This window comes from Scyliorhinus torazame, chromosome 6, assembly GCF_047496885.1.
Source record: "Scyliorhinus torazame isolate Kashiwa2021f chromosome 6, sScyTor2.1, whole genome shotgun sequence".
Lineage (NCBI taxonomy): Eukaryota > Metazoa > Chordata > Chondrichthyes > Carcharhiniformes > Scyliorhinidae > Scyliorhinus > Scyliorhinus torazame.
This window is the reverse complement of record NC_092712.1, coordinates 292726419-292746521: the sequence shown is the minus strand read 5'-3', so window position 1 is coordinate 292746521 and position 20103 is coordinate 292726419. Positions and strand designations below refer to the sequence as shown.

Sequence of the window (20103 nt, the reverse complement as noted above, 5' to 3'; positions counted from 1 at the left end):
CAATTTTAACCCTTGTTTCTGGTTTCTCGGTAGAATGTGGCAAGATCAAGAGGTGCCAATCTGCAAGGTTCAACTCCCAGTGGAAATTCCCACGAGACAGGAAGGCAAAATCTGTAATCAGTCCCATTGTGCTGTCGCCATCTCTCCAACTTGCTCTCCACGTTGGGAAAGGAACCTTCCAGAATCATTCCCCGAGACATGTTGAGAATTATCTTCTCCCCGCTTCACAAATTAATCGAGCTTAGTTCGTCACAATCATCATTCCCTTTCCTCTGTCAAAAAACAAGCATCCAACTAGCTCGGACCCAACTGTTATTGTCCTTCCCTGGAAATCTATTCTTTGGTGTATAGTTTCCAAATCAGATGGATTGTAACAGGCCAAGATGGCAGTTCACCATCACTGCTAAAGGACAATTGGGGGTGGGCAATAAATGCTAGCTGTGAAGCCAGCATGCCAATAATAATAATTTAAAAATCCTTCCTCGCTCCTAATCTCTTCATTTTTTAACTTGTGCTCCCCTGAATTTGACCACAGTGAAAATCTGCCTGTCAATCCATTTGAATGTTTTAAAACGCCAATTGTACCATCTCGAGTGCCATCTTTTCCAACATCTTCAAACTCTCTTCGCAACTTATCTTGATAGCTGAAATATTCTTTGTTTCTCACCTCTACAGATTCTTAAGCCATCTATTCCTAGCTATGATTAGATTAGGTGCAAATTGATTTGTCATAAATGTTGAAAAGCAAGTTCAGGGCTGGTGTCAGGAAGCTCTTACTCCGAACACCTGAGGTGGTGTTCTGGCTAGGATCTTGTAGCTGACCAGTTTCTTTTAAGAGACGAGATGGGCTGAATGGTTTCTGTACTAATTTTTGCGAGATGATGAGAATTGCCCATGCATGATGTCTAACCAAGTGTCTTGTAGTGACAACAAAATAGAGCTGATGTTTTCACAGGTTGATACCCTCGGATACTTCAGCTCTCTATAGTGTTCAGCGCACTGCGCCATTGTTCCACTTAATACTTATTCCGCCTTCTGGTTCCTTGTCCTCTGTGATGAATGGTTACTGCCTTGTCATCATGTAAGGTGATGTCCCCTTTAAGACCGAGCTTGGAACCCTGGGGACTCCGCCTCTGGCTCCGCCCATCTGTGAGCCATATATAAGGGGCTGCCTTGTGGGCTGTGCAGCAGTTAGCACATGTCTCAGCTCTAGCATAGTTCTTAGTCTATTAAAGCCTTCTTTACCGTTTACACTCTAAGCGTCATTATTGAGGGTACCTCATCCTCATTTTACATTTGTTGTCACTGGAGCTCAAGAACCAACTATTAACTAAATTCTTCTGAACCTGGTTGAATTAATTTCATTTTATTGGCCAGTCTCCCATTTTGATATAATCAGCTAACTTGTTAATTTTCCTTGCCCAATCCTTATTCATTAATGTCGGTTATAAAAAGCAATTGGGCTTCTTGTCTTCATTCTAGCCTCATTGATAGCTGCCCTTTGTTTTCTAACTTGAGCTAGTTTCTTCGCCAACGTCACAGCCTTTGTTTCTTGTTATTTTATATTGTCAGCTGCCAATATTTCGAAGGTTTCCTGGAAATCTTTAAGTATATGTCAGCTGTAGTTTCCCTGATCACCATTTGTGAGAATATTTTGACCCAGGAGGCCATTTGGCCTGCTGTGATTGTGCTGGCTCTCTGAAAGCGCTAACCAATTAATCCCAGTCCTCTGCTCTTTACCCATGGCCATGATCTCTTCCAACGAAACAAGAACTTGAGGAACCCTACATTTCTTAAATTTCTGCTAATGGCCCTTTAACAAGCTATGCCTTTCACTATGCTCGCACACTCAAACTCCTCTCAAACCTGATGTGCTCTAGTTTCCTGCTATTTTCTCAATTGTTCTCTTTATTGAAAAATGGAGCCATGTTAGTCTCTTGCCAAGCCTTCAGAATCAATCCCAAATTTAGTGAAATTGCTAAAGATTGAACATAAAGATTCATAAATTTTAATTCTAGTGAGTTGGCTTGTTTGTGCATTTGGAGTTTTAACTTTTAATGACCCTATATATCCATCAAAATGAGCTGCTGGCTCCTTGGCATGCTTCATATGGGTTCCTGTAAATTACTTGCCCTGCTTAAGCTACTTATCCTTCCACTGTTCCTGGGTAAAGATTGATGAGGAATAACTGATTGGCAACTCTGCTTTTTTTAATATCTCCGGATTCTAGAATTCTAGATTTCCATTCATATTATTAAAGGGACCAGTATATTTCATTTATCATTTACTGTGTGTGTTTTGAAGAGACCTTTATTGTTAATTAAAAGTGCCCAGGTTATGGATGCCTTTATTATGGCACACTCTTAACAGCTGTCGATTGGCTACAGATCTGCTGGGTCAAAGTTCAACCAAACAAAAGGGGGCAGGTATTGAGGGAGACATTTTGAAATGAAACCAGACCTTGCTCCAGATGTAGGGAAGTTGAGGATTTGACCTTGGGTTGAAGAAATTGGCTCTGGGTTCAACCCAGAAGGTGCCAGCCTGCTGAGATCATGCCGAGAGCTGTTAATTTGCCGGGATTGGGTCAAAAGGTGAAAGCTCAAAACAAATCTAAATTGTGTTTTGCTTTCTTGCAGAAGATACAACAGTGACCAGCAGCATTCAAATATTCGTGAGCATTACTGTGTTGATGAAAACACAGAGAGAAGAAACCATTACTTGGACTTGGCTGGGATAGAAAACTACACATCCAAATTTGGACCAGGTATAAGAATAAAATGCTCACTACTTAGATTGCAACTCACTGCATAAAGTATTTCTCCTCCTCTCCTTGTATCATCTTAAGTCACTTTCCTCTGAACCCTCTAAGTAATGAAAGCAGTTTCTCGCTAACTATTCGTATCAAAAGCTCCCTCAGAATTTTGCACACCTCTATTAACTTCCCCACTGTAAGAATCCTAGCTTCTCTAGCCTCTTCACATAACTGAAGTCTCTCATCCCTACTATCATTCTCGTACGTCTCCTCTACACCCTCTACAAGGCTTTGTCATCCTTCCTGAAAGGAGTGGTGTCCAGAATTGGACACACTGTTCCAGCTGAGGCCTAACCGGCATTTTATAAAGAATTATGAAAGTGAAAGTCAGCATAGTCCCTGAGGACGATGAGAAAGAGTTGACCGGTGATAATTTAACGTAAGGGTCATCGCATCTCAGGTGAGGGGTGAGGTTGAGAAGGCGAGGCCCTCCTGGACAACCTCAGCCGGTACGGGAATTGAACCTACGCTGTTGGCATCGCTCTGCATCACGAACCAGCCGTCCAGCCAACCGAGCGAACCGACTAAAAGAGTTAAAAAGATGGGCCGAACGGCATACATCTGCTCTTGCAGCTTATGGTAATTAGCATGACTTCCTTGCTTTTGTGTTCAATGTTGACAGCAAACTCAATTTGCTAATGAATAGGGAAGTAAGAAGGAAAGTTGCATTCTCTGGGGGGAATGAAGCCACACGATTGCAAGTGTAGAAAACCAGAAAGCCCAGAAACGTGTCTAATGACCACAGCAAACTATCTGGTTGTTATTGGTTGGGGCCCTCCTTCATTCATGTCCCACTTCCTCATCATCCTTCCCATCTTGGAACTGAAAAATAAACTCCAAATAATTTGGATGACATTCGCTCCCAAGCGAAATGTGCTGCTGCCTAGATTATTCTTAAAATTTATTTCTGCATGTGGATGTTTTGGTCTCCTAGAGGCACATCGACCTTTTTTGTAGCCATCACTAATGTCAGCCCGATCCTTGGGAAAGCATCTATTTTCTTCCATTTTCTACATGGTCTTGAATGAGTATTCAAATTCTGGGTGGTACAGATACAGATTGCATTTCCCTGCCATCTCGCTCCGCAATTCCCCCCACCCTCACCATCTCTCTCCTCACCTTATCCCGCCCCGACCTCCTGCCTCCACTAGGAATTGGTTTAAAGACACCGAACGCCTCTTTGTGTAGGGCCTGGAAAGGTAACTTTTATCCCATTAGAGCCACCTCGAAGCTGCCGTTGCAAAGTTGAAAGTTTAAGTTTGTATTATCCATTTTTGCTACTTCGGTAAGCGGGTTTGCGATCGCTGTAAAGGGAACTTTTGTCGGTCAAACTCATGCCTCAAGCTGTAGACAGCCAAACAACATTCAAGCGCACCAGTGTCATCCAGTACAAGGCATGTATGGCAAATCGAAAATTCAGATGTGACCAATTGCATTTCTGAATAGTAAGTGAAAGGGCACCGTTGGTCATTTAATCTCAGTACTCATTCGCATAGCATATGGATGTGAACTTTAAACTTTCCGGCCGTTTGTTGGTAAAAATGGTAAGTTGAAAAACAGTGTGCGTAAGTGTTTTCACAGTTGTACCTGCTTTACTTCCTTGGTTACTGATTGTTGAGTAAGTACCCACATGTTTGGTACACTTACCGGTATTGTGTGTAAGGCTCTTCTTTTTTTTATTAAATGAGCGCCTGCGGTTGAATTGGTGTTGCCATAGTAACACCTGTTGGCAAGCCTATGATTTCTAATGAACAACACTGAAATAATGAGTCCCTCAATTAAGGGACCAAAAGGGGTCGGTGGACTGAAACTGCCCATGTGGAACTAATATAAGTTGGTGGTATGTAGTACTAATGAAGTCTGCTGTAAAAGCAGATGCTTTGGGACAAATCCAGCCTTCACGGACAACCTAGCAACGTTCTGGCATTTTGTCGGCTCCCGTGTGTGATTTGGCACCGAAGGAGTTAAGAACTGATTTCCTTTGCAGATCAAAGCAGGGAAACAACAATGCCAAATTGGACCCCTGCCTACGGCCCGCACTACATGATCCACATAAATGCAGGAACCTATCTCCTGTGCAAATACACAGAGGGGCTGGAAGGTGGCCAAGTTTCATTCGCACTCGGCGATAAATTAACCGCCCCAAGGCGCAACATAACAGAGGAGCTCTAGGGAACACTTAAAAGCTTGACCTTGAATCCTGGAAACGTGGGCCACGTAATTTGGCGTGACTGCGGCACAAAGGCTTTTCTTCACATGCTGATCACTACAGAGAGAATCCCTGCACTGGGGCAGTGGTCACTGTGTCCACCACTTCTCAATGCAAAGAGGAAATGCTGTGAAAGAAGACTTGACCTGTATTGGGAGGCGAAAAAATCCTATTTTCATGTTGGTTGTGAACTATGTTAAAGCTGTTGTGTTGTATGGAATTATGTTACTTTGAATCTGCAGCAGCAAAACAGTCCATTCACTCCAGTTGTGCCAATGTGTAGGCTCCGTAGAAGTTTCCTCCCATTCTACTTGCCCCTTCACACATTCTGCCCCCAAATCTCTCTCTCCTCATTTCCTGTGAATCTTCTCTAAGCGGGTCAATACTATCTGCTTTAATCACACCCATGTGATAGTGAGATCAGTATTTTCACCACTCTCTTGAGTAAAGACATTCCTCCCACGTTTTTGACTTAATCGCTATGAAACTATCTTATGTTTATGGCCCTTTATTCATACTATCGGACCACTTCATAATTTCAAGACCACTATTAGGGGTCCTCCTAGTCTTCTCAAAATTATCAGATCGTACTGAAAAGTGTTACTTTATCTCCGCTGATCTGCTCGTCTCATTCTGTTGACACTAATTGTTCTCTTTCAGGGTCCCCACCATTGCAGACCAGGCAAGAGCACCATGGGAAAAACACTCACTCCCAGAACAGGTCGCGATCCCAGGAATCGGAAGCCCATGGCATCCACCACCGGCGATCCCAACTCCTCCTGGATCAGCCCTCTCCGACGAGCATGGGCGAGCTCAGGCCAGGCGATACGCACCAGCGGCTGAAATGCCAGGAGAAGCCGCTCGGCAAGTCCCCTAAAGGGACGGGGAAAGCGCCCACCGGGCCCGCCCAGGGCAGCGGAAACAAGGCGGGGAAAGGCCTGCACTACCACTCCCAGCCCAACCACACAGGGCACGACCATCATCACCTCCAGCAGCAGCAACTACACAGCCATAAAAAGTTCAGGCAGCGAATGAAAGAGAACCACTCCCCACTGAAGGCGGCCCACGCTCAGCCGCCGGCACTGGAGCAAGAATTTGTACGCGATCTGCCACCGGTTATGTCGAGTGATGGCTACGTCATGCCCGTCGTTCAGAGACATGAGCATCATCACCACCACGAGCACCACCACCACCATCACTACCATCATTATCACCAGTCATGAGGACCGGGTAACGGCTGCAAGAAAGGAAAGAAAAATGTCCCCTGTTTGGGGCTGGACCTTGTCCGCGATAACTCTGCTTTTGCACTGTGACGGTGGCCATTTTTGAACTAACACGTTGCGGAATGCACGAGCAGCGGTTGGGAAGAAACTGGCTTCAAAACTCGCCTGTCCGCTCTACCAAGTTGCAAGCTTTTTGCAATTATAAGGGTTCTTTCCCCTCCGTTTGAACTGATACATGTGCATGTCTTTTTAGGGTTAATAATCACTTTCTTATCTTCTCTTCAATGTCTCTGTGACTAAAGGGAGTTCTGCAGTTTCCTTGGCTACATGCAAGACTGCCCAGAATGAAGCATGGGGCCTACTTTGTATCTTTGATTTTTTTTTTTTTTTAAGATCCAAGAAATTTGAATCACCACTGCCATTACCCTGCTGCACAAGAAATATAAACACCAGAATTTATAATGTTTAATTATCAGCCGAATGGAACTCCTGCTTTATACTGGACTGAAAGTGCTTCAACCCACTCGCTCTGTGGTACTGTGGGTCTGAGCTACCAAGACGAGCTATCAGTATCAGAACTCCTAAGCTCATTCCGCAAGCCATTTAAAAATGGGCTTCCTTTGTCAAAACAAGATTGCCTTTTACTGTAGGTACAATTCGAAGTTTGTGTTATGAATTGACAAACCAAATAGTCTGTCAGCATGTACTAATAACACCATAAGGATGAATGTAACACATAGTAATCATTTTTAAAATATAATTTATTCATATATTGAGAAATCTCTTATTTTTTGGTTATATCCTCTTCGACTTTTGTCATTGATGCTGACATCATCGTTAGGTTCCCATTTTCATCGGGAAGGTTTTGTCAAATGTACTTTTTCAAAAGGAAGACAAAATCTGCATTGTCTTTCTTATGTCTACTGCACATGACGTGATGACAGATTTTGGTGCGGTCACGCGACCCTGGAGTGTATTTCTAAGCCAGTCCCATGAAACTCTGCCAAGCAGTTTAGTTCCCCCCCCCCCCCCCCCAACCTTCGCCATGAGGTGCTACTCCGCTGAGCAGCAAGGGACATTGAATAGGATGCCACTCCAGTTGCCGCCCCCCTTGCCTAAGTACTTGCTAAACATCTGATCGTGTTTGAAAGCAGAGGATCACCGGGACAACTTGATGGGTGACACCGCAATCTCTTCGCCTCGGCCGCTACACTTTTCTTTTTCTGAACTTTTATCATTGAGACAAAAGCGTTGGGAACGACATTGTTCCAGGAGATCCCGCTGCCGAGGCTTAAATCTCGACCGAGCAAATGGGACAGCCTATTCCAAAAACTGAATTGGGCTTCCAATGAAACAACTCCCACCTCGGCCATTCTGCTTTTGATCCAAAACCCCCATGTCTGAATTCCACTGCAATCTCTGTAAAACTGGTCTTGTATGGTTGCCAGGGTGGAGTCTGTACTACAGGCGATCACGGATCTGAATCAAAATCACCAGCATGGTTTAACAGTTTCTCAGTTGACACTCGTGCCAGAAGAAATATGTTACTGTAATACTTTTCTTACATTCCAGTTTTGTGTGGATTTTTCCCCATATTATGTTGACAGTATTCTCCCAGATATGTTATCAAAAGTAGCCAATACCATATTGTAGTGATATTTTTGTAAAAGGAAAGACCTTTCATAATAGTTCTACTTTATTGGATTTCACTGCGATTTTTATATAGTATTGTACATTGACTTAATTAAATGTATTATTTATTTAACGGCACGTGATATGTTTTCATTTGCACCCAAAGTAGTGTTGGAATCCTCAACCATCTTGCCAGGCGTCTTATTTTCGTCAGCAAGTCTCCAACTGCAGCACCAACACTTTAGCGAGTAGCTTGATGTCCGCATTCAAGAGTACTATAGGGCTGTACGACTGTTTGTTAAGAAGCAGGGAAATGGAAGCTTGAGTGAGGGTCAGAGGCAGTGACCCCTGGGATGGCGAATCATTAAACATGACGAACAACAATGGCACAAGATGTTCTGAATTGGAAAGCCATTTGGACCTTGGGCCAGGGACCTTGCCAGGCTCCACCAGCCCAATACATTTTAAAATCTTGTCTGGGCATAGCGGAGAGTCCAACTCATTTGCTCGGATCCACCTCAACCGTTGGGATGAATAGGCCGTCCAGAAAGTTGGACAGAACAGATTTATCTGCAGGGGCTCGGATCTGTAAAGATCGCAATCAAAGGGTTTAAAAACCACGTGGACCTGGGGAGAGGTTGCTGTCCGAATTAAATATCTGTGTAATCTCCCAGGAGGCCGCCTGCTGTTGGAGTTGGTGAGCCAGAAGATGACTGGCCTTCTCCCCGGACTCAGAACCTGGAGAATTGTTGCTGACGTACTGCCCTGCTGGAAGACAATAGCTCAGACTGGGTCTGTGATGTTTTCCTACTTGCCAATAGCTCCAGAGTAGGATCAAGCGAGTACTGTGATCCACCTCTAGATTGGAATCCACCAGCTTCTGCTGCTCCAACCTAGCTGATTTTGACACATCAGCTGTAAGAGATAACTTCCCTCCCTGAGGACTGCCTCAAGAGCCCCCCCACAAGGTGAAATTGAATTGGATCTATTAGATTTTATATAATCGATTATGGCCATAAAGAATGTAGTGTCGAACCTCCAGGGTGGATGCTGGGTGGGGCCAGACTCCAGAAACAAATCAATAAAGTGCGGAGCATGGCCCAAGATAAGAATTGCTGAGTGCTCGGCCACCACCAGCGAAGGGAGGAGACCCCTATCCTAAACAAAGAAATCAATCAGGGAATATACATTGTGGACATGCAAGAAAAAGAATGGCTATGATTCTCCGGCGCCATTTTTCTGGCACCGACGGGGTTGTTGCCACGCTGGTCGGGGGCCGTTGACAGCGCCCCCCCCCCCCCCCTCCCGGCGATACGCCGGCCGTTCCGCGCATGCGCGGAAATACGCTGGCCATTCACGCATGCGCAGACTCGCGTGGGCCGTTCCCCGCCCAGCTGGAGCTGCGGGAACCACTCCGGCAGCAACCTAGCCCCCTAGAAAGGTGAGAATTCCTCACTTCTGGGGGCCATTGACGCCAGAGTCATTGGCGCCTATTTTCACGACGGCGTGGGGACAAAGCCCCATTATGAGCCCCCCCCCCCCCGCCCCGAGAGTCATTAAAAAAAGACAAAGCCCTGGCCATCCTGATGGAACCAGGGATTTAGACTTTGAACGATCCAATCTAGGGTCCAAAACACAATTTGGGTCCCAGCTGATGTGAGGTGCGATTAGGGAGGGAAACCAGCAGGGCGTTAATAAAATTTGTATCATCTCGGTGGGGGGTGTAAATGTTGACCATAACAGCCAAGTTGCTCAACAGGGAACCACTATCAATAACGTATCAACCATTGGGGTTGGCTATCATCTTAGAGGAGGAAAACTGAACGCTTCTGTTAATAAAAATCGCCGCACCCTTGGCCCTGCCATTAAAAACCAGAATGATAAACCTGCCCCACCCACCTTGCGCAGCCTGATGTGGTCCCTGACCCACAAGTGAATCTCCTGCAAAAACAAACACATCGGACTTTAAACTCTTGAGATGGGCAAATGTCCTCTACCTCTTCACTGGGCCATTCAAAGCCCTAACCTTCCAGGTGACCAATTGGATTGGAGGTCTCCCACCCACCCCCCCTTAATCTGGAGTCAGCCATTTCCACCAAGTGAGCCTAACCAAGGGGCACTGAAAAGATAAAGCAGAAAGATCCACCCAAGATGGCCACCAAACCAAGTTTTAAAAAAAACTGGACAAAGAATAACCAAGACACCATAAGCAAACTGCCGATCACTCTTCTTCTACACCCACCCCCCCAACATCGCCATTGAATGTGACCACACCCAAAAGCAAACGAGAGTGAGGCAAACAAAAGCCCTCCCTACAACTAAAACCTACATTTAACAAAACCACTAAGCTAATTTTCGAAACACAACACTACAGTGAGCTGCAGTGAAGCCTCCAAAACCACTCCCATTGATTAACTAACTCCCTAGTTAGCAGGGCTCATTGGAGAAAAATACAAAACAACAGACTACCAAAACCCCATTTACCTTGTGCACCCCACCAGCCATTAAATGTCGCACCAAAAAACAACTTTTCTTTTTTTTAAAAAAAAGAAAACCATAGATTCATATAAAGAACAAACACCCAACAAGAAAAAGTTTTTTAAAAATAAGAACACTAAATACAACATGCCCATGGACAGAGCCATAAACCACATTACGCACCCAACTTGCGTCTTTTAACAAAATCTTCCGCATCCCCCACCATACCAACAAAAGTCTCTTTCCTCGAATATTACTCTAAGATGGGCTGGATGCACCATCCCGAACCTGATTGCACTTTTATACAGGGCGGCCTTCACTCCATTGATCGTGGCTCTTTCTTCGCCAACTTTGTGCCCATGTCCTGATACAACCTAATGGAGTGACCTTCCCATTTGAAATTGTGGTGCTCCCTCACCCATCGCACAACCCTCTCATTTTCCTTATAACTCTGAAATCTCAAAATCACCGCAGGCAGTGCATCTTCAGATCGAGGCTCTGGCCAAAGTGAGCAAATTTAAGTGGGGTTGCAAATCCACCCACACACACCATCTTAAGGAACATCCCCGAGAAGTATTCCGTGGGGGTATGGCCTTCAACCCCTTTCCGGAAACCCCACAATCCAGATGATCTGCCTCCGGGACCTATTTTCCAGGTCATTTAACTTGACTCTCAGCGATTTGTTCGTATCAGCTATCGAAGTCAGACTGGACTCCAGCGAGTTTACCTGATCACTATGGGCCAATAAAGCCACCTCCATATCATTGATCGTGCCTCCCTGGGCTCCGAGGATCTCATTAGTTTTTCCCGGAGCAGCATGAATAGGAGCCAAGGCCTCATCGATTGATCTTCTGAGCTCTTCTGACACGATTAGTCGGTGGTTTTCAAACTCTCTGCCACGGTATTGGTAAGGACCTCGGCCATTAGTGGAGTGGTCGGAGAGAGAATCCAACTCGGCCATCTTACTTGCCTTTGAGCCCTAAGAACCTTTAGGCTCCGTCGCTGAATTTCTCCTCAAAGCTTTATTACCCTTGTTCTTGCTGGGCATTTTAATAAAGAGGGCGCTCTACCCCAAAAACTAACAAGTTTCCAAGACATAAACACCCTGTGGTGCCAAGAAAAAGGGCAAATAACAGCAATTCTCCAGCAGGAGCCAACTCGTGCATGTCGTCCCCCTACATTATATCACCAGAAGTAGTCCTTATATATATATTTTTTAACTAATTCTCGATGTTGTGGCAACATCAGCCTTAATTGTCCATTCCTAGTTACCCAAGACAGTTTGATACAATTAAACAGCTTACCAGGTCACTTCAGAGGGCAGTTAATAGTCAACCATATTCTGGTGGGACTGCAGTCACATTGGTCAGACCAGGTAAGGACAGAAGGTTTTCTTCCCTAATGGATATTGGATGAACCAGTTGGATTTTTAAGACAACCCAATATCTTACTGCTTTTCTCTCCAGATTTAGTTTTGTAAAATGAATTCAAAATTGGCCATTGGATATTGGCCTCACATTCTCTGGAAAACCAGTCCAGTGACGACCACTACCATTCCCTGAATTGTAAATCCATTGATGCAGCACGACAGCTAATGGAATGTTGGCCCTTATTTCGGAGTTGGTGTATAAGAGTAGGGAAGTCTTGCTGCAAGTGGACAAGGTACTGGTGAGACCACATTTGGAGTGCTGTGAGCAGTTTTGGTCCCCTTATTTAAGGAAAGATATTGGGTGCGATAAAACGTCCTCGTCACGCGGGGCGCAAAACCATACAAGCCGGTTAGATCACGGGAGAGGCCGAAATTGGGAACCATACCGGGTGCCAATCGGATTCCGATCTAACCGGTCCGCTCTGGTTACCGAAGTCTGGATCCCGCCGTGGCGTGGTGAGAAACCAATAATCATCACTTAAGGCCAATCTCCATCGTATTAACGGGAAGGACCCCCCTCTCGAACGGCCTCCCGTAATCTAACTGTTGGCCGGGGGGAGAAACGGAAACGGGGGCTGCTACCCCAGTGCTCAGGGAGGGGCCTTGTTGGGGGTTGTTCATCATGAATGGGGTGGTCGCCTCTGAGCTGTGCCAAGGGGCCAAACGGCCATGGGTCTGACATGCCACCCCCCTGGATCTTGTGTACCATACAAGGGGCAATTCCAGCTGCTGTCTCCCCGCTCCACCCAGTGCCACCAGGGCGGAGCCCTGTCTGTGGTCGTATTGTTGCTAACTTTTGGTTGGCTCTTAAATGTTGCTTGTTGTGTCTTTACTTAATTTGCTCTGTTTCTATAACCTTTGCTCTAGAGTCGCCAGATATCTTTATGATACCGCCACAAGGTTCAAGTTCAAGTGCTGATCAATAATTCAATACACCAGTTAGTAAGCTTCAAATCAAAACACATTTATTATACACAGTCAATCACTACTCATGCATAAAACTCTACTTACTAGACTATCTGTAACACTAAAAGGCCTATACTTAGCTTTGGAACTGGCCCACCAGGTCAGGGGAACAAATGGCCTTTCGTTCGATTCTGAGTCCGCAGGCTTCAAAGCTGGTATAGACTGGTAGTTAGGAGCGCCTATGTCGTAGCGTGCATTGACTGGAGACTTACTTGGTTGATGCAGCAACTTAGGCAGGTCACGGTCAAGGGTTGTTTTGAGCTGCTGAGACACCCTGCCAAGAAGGACGAATTGAACTTGGGGACTCTATTTCATAGGCCCCAGAGGCTTCGTGCCATTCGGGGCGGACCCCGTACCTGGTTCCAAGTGATTGATTTAAGTTCTGATCACTTGGATCGATTTCTCCAATACTGGAGCTGTTCCCTGATCGCTGGGCGGTTCCTAAGTGTCCGTTGGCCTTCCTTTGTCTTGGCTCCTGCTGGCGCCGAGGAGTCTGGCTTGGCCTTGTTTACCTTAACTGTTTCCAATTGTTCCCGGGGATCGCTTATTAATATGTAGATGGTTGTTAATTTCAGTGCTGTTTGGGTTCCTGCAAGTTCTGATACACAGGAAACTTTGCACCTGCTGTTTTTCCTGTGCTTGACTGAATTTCCCTGCATTCTTAGCGGGTCTCCATTTTAAAGTCGGGAAGTGGCCAACCCAGGTGGCTACAGTATTCTGGAGGTCCCTCGAACCCGCACAGACCGTGCCAGCCTCCGGCCGCACAGCCGAAGGCCGTCACCAATGGGGGATTGGCAATGTTATTAATGTGAGCACTGCACAGCTCCCTAGTGGATTCCCGTGGGTAGACGCGCCATGTTGCAGGTGGGTACCATTGCCCTAAATGCCAACCAGACCGTGAGGCTTGGACACACTGCCTGAACCCTGGGGCATCAACACCACAGTGGCAGCAGCCAACAATCACACACCCAGGATCTGGGCATCAGCAGTGGGGGAGCCCTGCAGCCAGAGGGTGTATAGCGTGGGCGGAGGAGGGGTACCCAGGGACGGTCTGTACTCCAGCACAACTGGCTTGTTGGATGGCAGCCTGAGAGGAGGCGGGGATCATTACAATGGGGGAGGTTTGGAGGACATGAGTCCCGGGGTTGAAGCAGTAAACGATAGTCGGTCACTCACCCTCTCCAATTCCTCCAAGGTATTATATTATGGATGGTATTGTACACCCTGAGGCAGCTGCCCTCGCGGTGACGTTGGCAGTCCAGGCGACCAGATGCCAGAGAAGGCAGCGGCAGCAGCGTCAACAGAGGCTCGAAGAGGCAGCCAATGTGCAGGGGGCCACCCCACAGCCTGAGGACTCAGTCACCCAGAGGGGAAAGGACCCAGAGGGGAAGGCCAGTGATGGCCCAAGGTGTACAGGCATCGTTGGTCATTTGAAACGATGTCAGACAGCATGTGGTGCAGGAGGCTCTGCCTCAATAAGGGGACAGTGCGGCACCTGTGCCATGTCCTTGCGGACTTGGAACCTTGGGGAGGAGGAGACTACACACTCCCGGTGCCCGTGAACGTCACCAATGCGCTGAACATTTACGCATTAAGATCATTCTAGGCACGAACTGGGATTTGGGTGGCATTTCCTGACCAACAGCCCACAAGTACATCTGTGAAGTCACAATTGCCTGTTTGCCTGGGCAGCTGACTACATAATTTTTGATCTGGACCAGGCCCAATAAGATGCCCAATCAACAGGATTCTCCGCCATCGCCGGGCTGATCCAGGGGGCAATAGATGGCACGCATGTCACCATGTCACTCATTTCTGCGGCGCAAAGACCCCGAGGGTGAAAAGGGTGTTCATGGAGCGGTGTAGGGATAGAGGGGGGGGGGGGGGGGTGGCGCTGCCTAACCTCTGTGGATATTATTGGGCCGCCAACGTGGTGATGATGCGTAAGTGTGTGATGGCGGGGGGGAGGGCGGCATGGAAGAGGCTGGAGATGGCGTCCTGTGTGGGCACGAGCCTGGGGGCGGCTGGTGACGGCGCCGCTGCCGCTTCCTCCAACGAGGTATACCACGAGCCCGGTGGTGGCGGGTTCCGGAGCTGGCACAGGGCAGGTATTCGAAGGATGGGGGACCTGTTTGTGGACGGGAAGTTCGCGAGCCTGGGTGAGCTGGAGGAGACGTTCGGGCTCCCCCCCCGGGGAACACCTTCAGATTATATGCAGGTAAGGGCCTTTGTTCGGCGGCAGGTGGTGGAGTTCCCACTGCTGCCGCCACGCATGGTCCAGGACAGGGTGTTGTCGGGGGTGTGGTTTGGAGAGGGGAGGATCTCGGCAACATATCAGGTGATGCAGGAGGAAGAGGAGGCCTCGGTGGAGGAGCTAAAGGGTAAGTGGGAGGAGGAGTTGGGTGAGGAGATTGATGAGGGGGCATGGGCGGATGCCCTGGGGAGAGTGAACTCTTCCTCCTCTTGCGTGAGGCTCAGCCTCATACAATTTAAGATGCTGCATAGGGCTCACATGACCGGGGGAAGGATAAGCCGGTTATTTGGGTGCGAGGACAGGTGTGTTAGGTGCTCAGGGAGCCCAGCAAATCACACCCACATGTTCTGGGTGTGCCCAGCGCTGGAGGACTTTTGGAAGGGTGTAGCGAGGATGGTGTCGAGGCTGGTAGGTTCCAGGGTCAAGCCAGGCTGGGGGCTCGCAATATTTGGGGTGGCAGAGGAGCCGGGAGTGCAGGAGGTGAAAGAGGCCGGTGTTCTGGCCTTTGCGTCGCTGGTAGCCCGGCGAAGGATTCTCCTTCAGTGGAAAGATGCGAGGCCCCCAAGCATGGAATCCTGGATCAACGATATGGCAGGGTTAATTAAATTGGAGAGGGTCCTTAGCCACCCCCGCGACCTCCAGGGCACGTTCCTTGTAGGGGGTGACGGCTTCGATGTCCGGCACCCTGTCGCCGAACTGGGCCGTCTCATGCCTGTTGTGGGCCAACGTCTCTCATGGAGGTGAAGAGAGGGCATTGTGAGCCACGCACTTCATGCATTGCGGGGCGGGGGGCTATGATGGGGACCAGCATGGGCACCGTTGCTGGTGATGCACGGGATGCGCAGGAGTGTTCCAGGGTGCACTGGGGCACGGGGAGGGTATTGTGCTGCAAGGGGGTGGGCGGCAGTGCCAACCGCAGGGCTTGGGGATGCCAGGGGGCGGGTGTCAACTCACCGTGCAGCCAGATGGAGGTCGTTGAGGTTCTTGTGGTACTGGGCGTCGGCCCTCCTGGTGACAATTCCCGAGCTGATGGCCCCAGCCACTGCCTCCAGATGGTACTTGTTAACCTGTGGCTGACCCTCTGACAGGGGAACAGGGTATCCCGTCTGTATTCCACTGTGCCGAACAGTTTAGCCAGGTCAGCATCCCCAGATCGTGGTGCAGGTCTCCTTGGCAACATGGCTCCGTGCTGTCTGGGGTTTGCTGTCCGGGATTGGTTTATGTGCTGCTCCCTCTCATTAATGGGGAGCTGCTGGGTGCGGTCCCAATGAATCAGCTGGCAGGACAGGCGCGATGAGGAGGATTTTATTTCTCTCCGAGGGTTGAGAGTCTTTGGACCTCTTTGCCACAGAGAGCTGGGGGGGGGGGGGGGGGAGGGGGGGGGGGGGCGGAGATGGTGGTGGAGACTTTGAAAAGCGAGGATTGTTGGGAGTTTTTGGGAAAACAGAATTCTGAAGGGAAAGTTTACTCGAGTGCAGGGATTTTTGAATTAATTGTCCTATTCTTTACTATCAGACCCTATATTGGAAGGGTTATTGCATCGCCTTTATATCAGTGGCCTACAGCCATCCTGACTCAACAATCAACACACTTCTTCCCATTTGGAAGGTAGTGGTGTACCCACAATGCTCAACAGCCCCCAAAAGTCCACCTTCTCCAACTTCAAATCAGTCACTGACTTTTGGCACTTGTTGATAATGGAAGATGCCTCACACGGTCGATGGCGGGAGAAGCCTTCCTGGCAGCCGGTATGCCTTGCGATCAGAGTACCATCTTATAACCCACTTAAACATGCTGACATCGGATTTAAAATTTAAAAAAAATTTTGAATACCCAATTAATTTTTTCCAATTAAGGGGCAATTTAGCGTGGCCAATCCACCTAACCTGCACACCTTTTGGGTTGTGGGTGCAAAACCCACGCGAACACGGAGAGAATGCGCAAACTCGACACGGACAGTGACCCAGAGCCGGGATCGAATCTGGGACCTCGGTGCCGCGAGGCAGCTGTGCTAACCACTGCACCGCCGTGCTGCCCTCTGACACCGGATTTAACTGGCTCCCGGCATCTACTGGCCTCCCAAGGAGAAATTAGGGACTGAATCGGTGGACTTCTACGACAACAAAATTGGCACCGGTCCCAGATCAATTCCTGATCGGTTAATGCGGCGGGATTCACCGTTTCCCAACACCGATTTCGAAATCGGCGATTGGACGGAGAATCCCTTTCGATGCCGAAATCAGGGGCAGCACCTGTTTGCCGTAGGGTCTGTATGCTCCGCTCCCCCCAAAATGGTGTCGTCGAGTCGTGCGCCGCACGCCATTGGGTCAGCCGTAGCGCGTCGCCTGAAGGCCCTCTCCCGATAGTTCACCCCGATGGGCTGGGTTCCCGACCGCACGGTTGACGTGTGGTCTCAGCGGTCGGGGACCCAACGTGGCGGCTGCGGACTGTGCGAGGACCATGCTCCCCCCTCCCGCACCCCACCCCTCCACCCCCCACGGTGCCCCGACCATCCCTACCCCAAGGATTCGATAGGGCCGTGTGATGGACTGGCCAGCTCGCATGCAGGGTTTCCTCAGGAGGAAGGTGCTACTGTGGGCATGAGTCAGACATTGGAGCACCTGAGCTCATCACAGAGCCGGTTCTCATCATCCTCCAGCCCATGGGCCACACCCGCTGTTACTGAAAACCTAGAGCCCCCAGCTCGTAGCGCCGCAGGTATGTATAATGGAGGGGTGTGTAAGCAGGTGGTTTGGCATGTGAGAAATGAAGGGCTGTGTGTCTGGGCTGTGGTTTCCATGCCCCTGGCCAGCATTCCCCCACTCCCCACCCCCTCCCTCCTAGTCGGTGAACCTGGAGGCGATCAGAGAGTCCCACGCGGGCTGGCCCTGGCGATAACATCATGCGGCCTCCCCTGCCTGCCCGGGCCCCATGTCCTGCTCATCGTCCCCCTCCCCGAGCATCCTCCTCGTCGGATGAAGCCTGCCCTTCCTCCTCCTCCAGCACATCGCCCCTCTGCTGTGCGATGTTGGGGACGATGCAGTACGCCACCATGATGCGGGCGTCCCTCTCAGCCTCGTACAGGAGGGCCCCTTCAGAGCGGTCCAGGCACCTGAAGTGCAACTTCAGGGTGCCAAAGCACCACTCGATCACACTCCTGGTCGCTGTATGGGCGTCGTTGTAGTGGGTCTCCACATCGGTCTACGGCCTCTGGATAGGTGTCATCAGCCACAGCTCAGCCACAGCGGGTAAACCCTGTCGCCTAGGAGCCAACCCCTCGGGGGGGGGGGGGGGGGGGGGGGGGGGGATAGATAGGTGCATACCATCTATCGCCCCCTAGACCCAGGGCATCCCGGCAATGGCAGCGAACCCCGCTGCCCAGGCATTCTGGTAGGCTTGGTCCACACGGAAGTAGGGGCAGCACAAGTGGATAGCACTGTGGCTTCACAGCGCCAGGGTCCCAGGTTCGATTCCCCGCTATGTCACTGTCTGTGCAAAGTCTGCACGTTCTCCCCGTGTGTGCGTGGGTTTCCTCCGGGTGCTCCGGTTTCCTCCCACAGTCCAAAGACGTGCAGGTTAGGTGGATTGGCCATGATAAATTGCCCTTAGTGACCAAAAAGGTTCGGAGAGGTTATTGGGTTCCTGGGATAGGGTGGAACGGAGGGCTTAAATGGGTCGGTGCAGACTCCATGGGCCGAATGGCCTCCTTCTGCACTGTATGTTCTACGTATTGAGACGCCTGGGCGTATAAGGCTTCCGTGATGGCGCAGATGTACCTGTGCGCTGAGGTCTGTGAGATCCCAGACAGGTCCCCTTTCGCATAGAGGTTCAGAACGACCATCACCTTGACAGTCACCGGGAGCGGGTGTCCTCCCCCATACCCCCGCGCTGCCAGGTGAGCCATCATCTGGCAGGTATGTCGCACTGTCTCTCTGCTCAGCCGGAGTCTCTGATGGCATGTCCGGTTCAGCAGGTCATCAAATGGCAGGTGGTGCCGGTACACATGAGGCCTCCTGCGGCGCCTCCCTGGCACCTCCTCGGCTTGTTGGGCGGCCGGCACCTGCCCTTCTGTAGCCCGTTCCTCTGCAGCCCGGTCCTCTGCTGGCCGTTCCATTGCTGGCCGCTCTGCTGCTGCCAGCTCCGCTGCTGCAGCTTCCCCCTCCTCTCCGAGCAGCCACCGCTCACATGGCCGCAGGGCATCTCTAGAGCTGCGACCATCGCCACGGCGGCCAGTGTTGCTGGTTGAACGGCAAAGGCCATTGTCTGCAGGGGGTTGAAGGCCAACATGTTAGCATGGCGCATATTCCCGTGCTCAGCCAGGTTCCATGGGTTACACAGTGGCCCTGGTTAGCAGTGCGGGCTCCGCCCATGCATGTACCTCTCCCACCCCCGCACCCCTGCCCCATGGTATCCAGCATCATCGGCGCCCCTGGTCAGGGCACCCGTTCCTGCTGCCTGGGGTGATGCGTTGGGTAGGCTGGGTCGATGTGGACTGCACTTGATGCAGTGTAGCGAGAGACAGACCTCCAACACTTCATAACATGCAACACGATTTTATTTAACATCTAAAACTATTATACATGTTCAACTGTGGGTTGACACTATGCTGACTTGACTGGAGACCTGACACTAGCCTAACCAGACTTACTAGCTACCACATGGTGTTTGCACTGGTAAGCTCACTAACTCTGACTGTCCCAGAGGCTGGGTCCCGAGAGAGCGGGAAAACAGGTGCCCTCTGGCCTTATAGTGGTCGTGTCCTGTCTGGTGATTGGCTGCTCAGTTGTGTGTGCTTACTGGTCATCCAGTGTGTCAATCACTGCCTGTCTGCACTCCATTATATACATAGATGAATATTAGGACATGGGGTACTGTTGGCTGGCATTGCCCTCACAGGGGGCTGCTGTGGGTGGCGCACGAGGTGGGTGAGAGAAATCTACTTTTCTTATAGGTAATAAAGTTTAAAGGAAGAAATTATTTAGTGACATTAAACTATTAAAAATCATATATTAACCATGACAGCAGAAAATGCTGAGAGCATGGGAAAGGATCACATAAGGAAGTCAGTTTGAAAACTGACTATACACTGCAAGACCACGC

At 49.5% G+C, this 20103-nt stretch overlaps 1 protein-coding gene across 2 annotated transcripts in view; it reads left to right on the top strand.

Annotated features, from left to right (window-relative positions):
* The window catches only part of nkd2b (NKD inhibitor of WNT signaling pathway 2b), a 138860-nt gene extending 130851 nt beyond the window's left edge, over window positions 1–8009 (top strand). For both annotated transcript variants that reach the window (XM_072509846.1, XM_072509847.1), the window contains 2 exons: window positions 2637–2764; window positions 5682–8009. In XM_072509846.1, coding sequence (XP_072365947.1) covers window positions 2637–2764; window positions 5682–6244 — 691 coding nt within the window. In that variant the 3' untranslated portion in view covers window positions 6245–8009. The remainder of the gene's footprint in view (window positions 1–2636; window positions 2765–5681) is intronic.
* Window positions 8010–20103: the final 12094 nt, after the last annotated feature.